The following is a 2,720-nucleotide window of genomic DNA, read 5'->3' as shown; positions in this document are numbered from 1 at the left end:
ACAAAGGTGCTTGTGGAGGTTTGTGTCCCCTGCCACTGAAAAACGGCATTTCAGGACAAACTTTGTCATTTTGTACCTGTCTCTTCTCAGGTGGTGTTCCACAGAGTGCTATTTTTCCTTCCTTACAGGTGGGTTCAACAAACAGTGCTGTCCCATCTGCCCCAGCCTATAATAGTCATGAGTTCTGGAGCAGTTTGTCTCCTGCTGGACTTTCTGATATTGTGAAGCAGCTCTGTAATATTCTTCGGCCTCACCTGAACAATCGGTGAGTTAGAATTCCTTCTAGCAAGCTCTGGGAGAGTTGTGAGACTGCTCCCTGGTTACTGGCAGAACGGCCTCTGTGTTACAGGACGAGTGCCCTGAGCAGGGCTGGCAGCATTCTCCTCTCAGGGCCGAGTGGCAGTGGGAAACTGATGGCTGTCAGAGCTGTGTGTAGCTGCCTCAACCTCCACCTCTTCAAGGTAATTCCTCCTGCGATCAGTTGATCGGTGGATTTAAAACAGGCAAAGAATTATGGAAATATTCTTTAAGTTAGCTGTACCAACACCCCTGCTGCAACCGTATTGGAAGCCTACCCAGAAGCTGCTCCCATGCAGAAGAAAGGAACGAGTACCCTGAGCTTAGCGGCTCGCTCTGGCACACGTTATGGCTGCATTTGTACCTTTCTTTAGTGCTTCTTGCTGTTACTGCTGTCAGCCTGATGTACTTTACAGATGCTGCAATACCCAGCTGCGTATTTCAGCAGACTAACTTTCTGTCATTTGGTAGGGCATTGAGCTGATACGGTAGTCCAGAGAGTGGCAGTAACTAAAATATACTGAGAGAAATTGGAGAGGTGATGAGGGCAGGATTTGCGGTGGCATTGGGTGTTTTGAATTATCCCAGCATAAGTCGGGCAAAAGTCGTGTTGGAAAGTGAGGCAGAGATGATGCTAAGATCTTTTCTAGCTGGGTGGGAAGCCTAGAAAAGAAATGCAGATCTTGGTTTGATAACAGCACCTGTGCTAGATCTGGTTCAAAATCTCGCAGCCTGTGGAAGAGCTGCCCTGTGACTGTGTTCACGTTCACTATCCCCCCACCCACAAGACCAAAGCCCCTAAATCTTCCTTAGTAGTGCTTGGCTTCTGAAAGGGGAACAATTTCAAAACAAAGTTTCTTTGGAAGGAAAGAATAGGCCAAGATAAGCAAGTGTTATATCTGCTGTGGAGGTGACTGAGGGACACGGCAAAAGGCCACTGCATAGATTGTATTGAGATGGGCTTGAGAAAAATAAATGGAAGACAAAACAGATGAACAGCAGAGAAAGGGCAGTTGCTGGAGACAAGAGGCGTCCTTCAAAAGGCACAAACGTGTAGTAGGTTAGAGTGAAGGGCAGAGTTAGTACACTCTGTAATGAGTTCACTGCTCGTGAAGAATCCACGTAGTCTTTGCAGTGGAAAGTCCTGTCCTGTAAAACTTGAAGGTGTTACCAAGCATGTGGGGAAGGTAACTTGACCAACACAGTCTACCTGGGTTTTGGAAAGGCCATTTGGGAAACTGAGTGGTGGTGAGATGTGAGTCCTCGTGTGGCTAAAGTGCTGGAAATGGGATGGGAGTAGTTGCTGAGTCTCCACAATCAGCAGCAGAGCACTAGCAGGAGCACTGCCCTGGTAGCTTGGAAATAACCTGAGAAAGGGGGTGAACAGTGATCTAATTGTTTCTTGATACTTAAGTTATTAAAACTAAGAGAAAAGGGAGACACACTGTCCTTGGACTTAAGGAGAGCTTTAATGACACTGACTGACTGAGCAGTGAAATGGCAGGTAAAATTCACTGTACTTGGATTTACATGGAAAATGATGGATTTCAAGCTGTCTGTCAGTGTCAAGAATCTGTATTTATGTCAATGGCTCCATGAAAACATCTTCTCTGTGTCCCTGTCCTTAGCCTTTGTGTCAGCTCTTGAGGTGTTCTGCTCCAAGCTACTGTTTCCGAGGATGAGGCCCAGGAAATCGCAGAGATGGTTTGGCTCTCCCTGTGCAATCTTGCCGCATCAGGAGGCACCGCTGCCCGTTTCCAGCAATGTTCAAGCTGCTGTTCAAGGCTCACCGGTCACCTCTCCCTTTTGAATGATGTTATCATGTGTTTGCACTGTAAACAAGTATCTGGGCCTCTAGCCACCTCTAACTTTCCTGCCCCGCCTCCGCCCCCACCCTCCTCTTGCACTTTGAGCCTGTGCGGCACTGGTTGAATAGTTTCCTGAGCCTACCCTTCTGCTCTTCACACTGGTCCTCCAAGACACCTTGTTCTCCGTGTCTTGGCCTCTTCTACAACTCTCCCATCTCTTCTAGCTTAGGTTGCTGAGCCGAGACATCCATTGTATCAACTTCTCTGGTCATCCTGTGGTCTCACCTCTTTCAGATAAGGCCTTCCTGCAGAGAAGTGAGAAACAGCCATTTTTACATGCCAGAGAGTCCTGAACGCGTCTGTTTTGAATATACCTTAGATGTGTCTCTGGGAAGAGAGACTTAGATCTCTTTTCAGCTGTGAATTGCCCATGGAAAGCTTATGGAAGTGAATGTTGTCATGGGTCCCCAATCTGTCCATGTTGCAACTGTTGCAGACTGTGTGTGTGTGTGGTCTGTCTCGCAGGTTGATTGCATTAGTTTGTGTGGTGACACCAGTGGAGCCACAGAGGAGAAAGTACAGATGGCCTTCACCCAGGCCCAGCAGTATCATCCG

At 47.7% G+C, this 2,720-nt stretch overlaps 1 protein-coding gene across 1 annotated transcript in view; it reads left to right on the top strand.

Annotated features, from left to right (window-relative positions):
- Positions 1-2,720, top strand: part of PEX6 (peroxisomal biogenesis factor 6) — a gene marked incomplete at its 5' end in the record, with an annotated part of 14,804 nt that overhangs the window by 2,590 nt on the left and 9,494 nt on the right. Inside the window, 3 exons of the mRNA XM_010131525.1 lie at positions 129-265; positions 350-461; positions 2,631-2,720. The exon at positions 2,631-2,720 is cut by the window's right edge and continues 22 nt beyond it. Of these exons, the coding sequence (XP_010129827.1) occupies positions 129-265; positions 350-461; positions 2,631-2,720 (339 nt within the window). The remainder of the gene's footprint in view (positions 1-128; positions 266-349; positions 462-2,630) is intronic.

This window comes from Buceros rhinoceros, unplaced genomic scaffold (genome assembly GCF_000710305.1).
Source record: "Buceros rhinoceros silvestris isolate BGI_N320 unplaced genomic scaffold, ASM71030v1 scaffold13492, whole genome shotgun sequence".
Lineage (NCBI taxonomy): Eukaryota > Metazoa > Chordata > Aves > Bucerotiformes > Bucerotidae > Buceros > Buceros rhinoceros.
The sequence above is the reverse complement of the archived record's forward strand: the minus strand, read 5'-3'. Positions and strand labels throughout refer to the sequence as shown.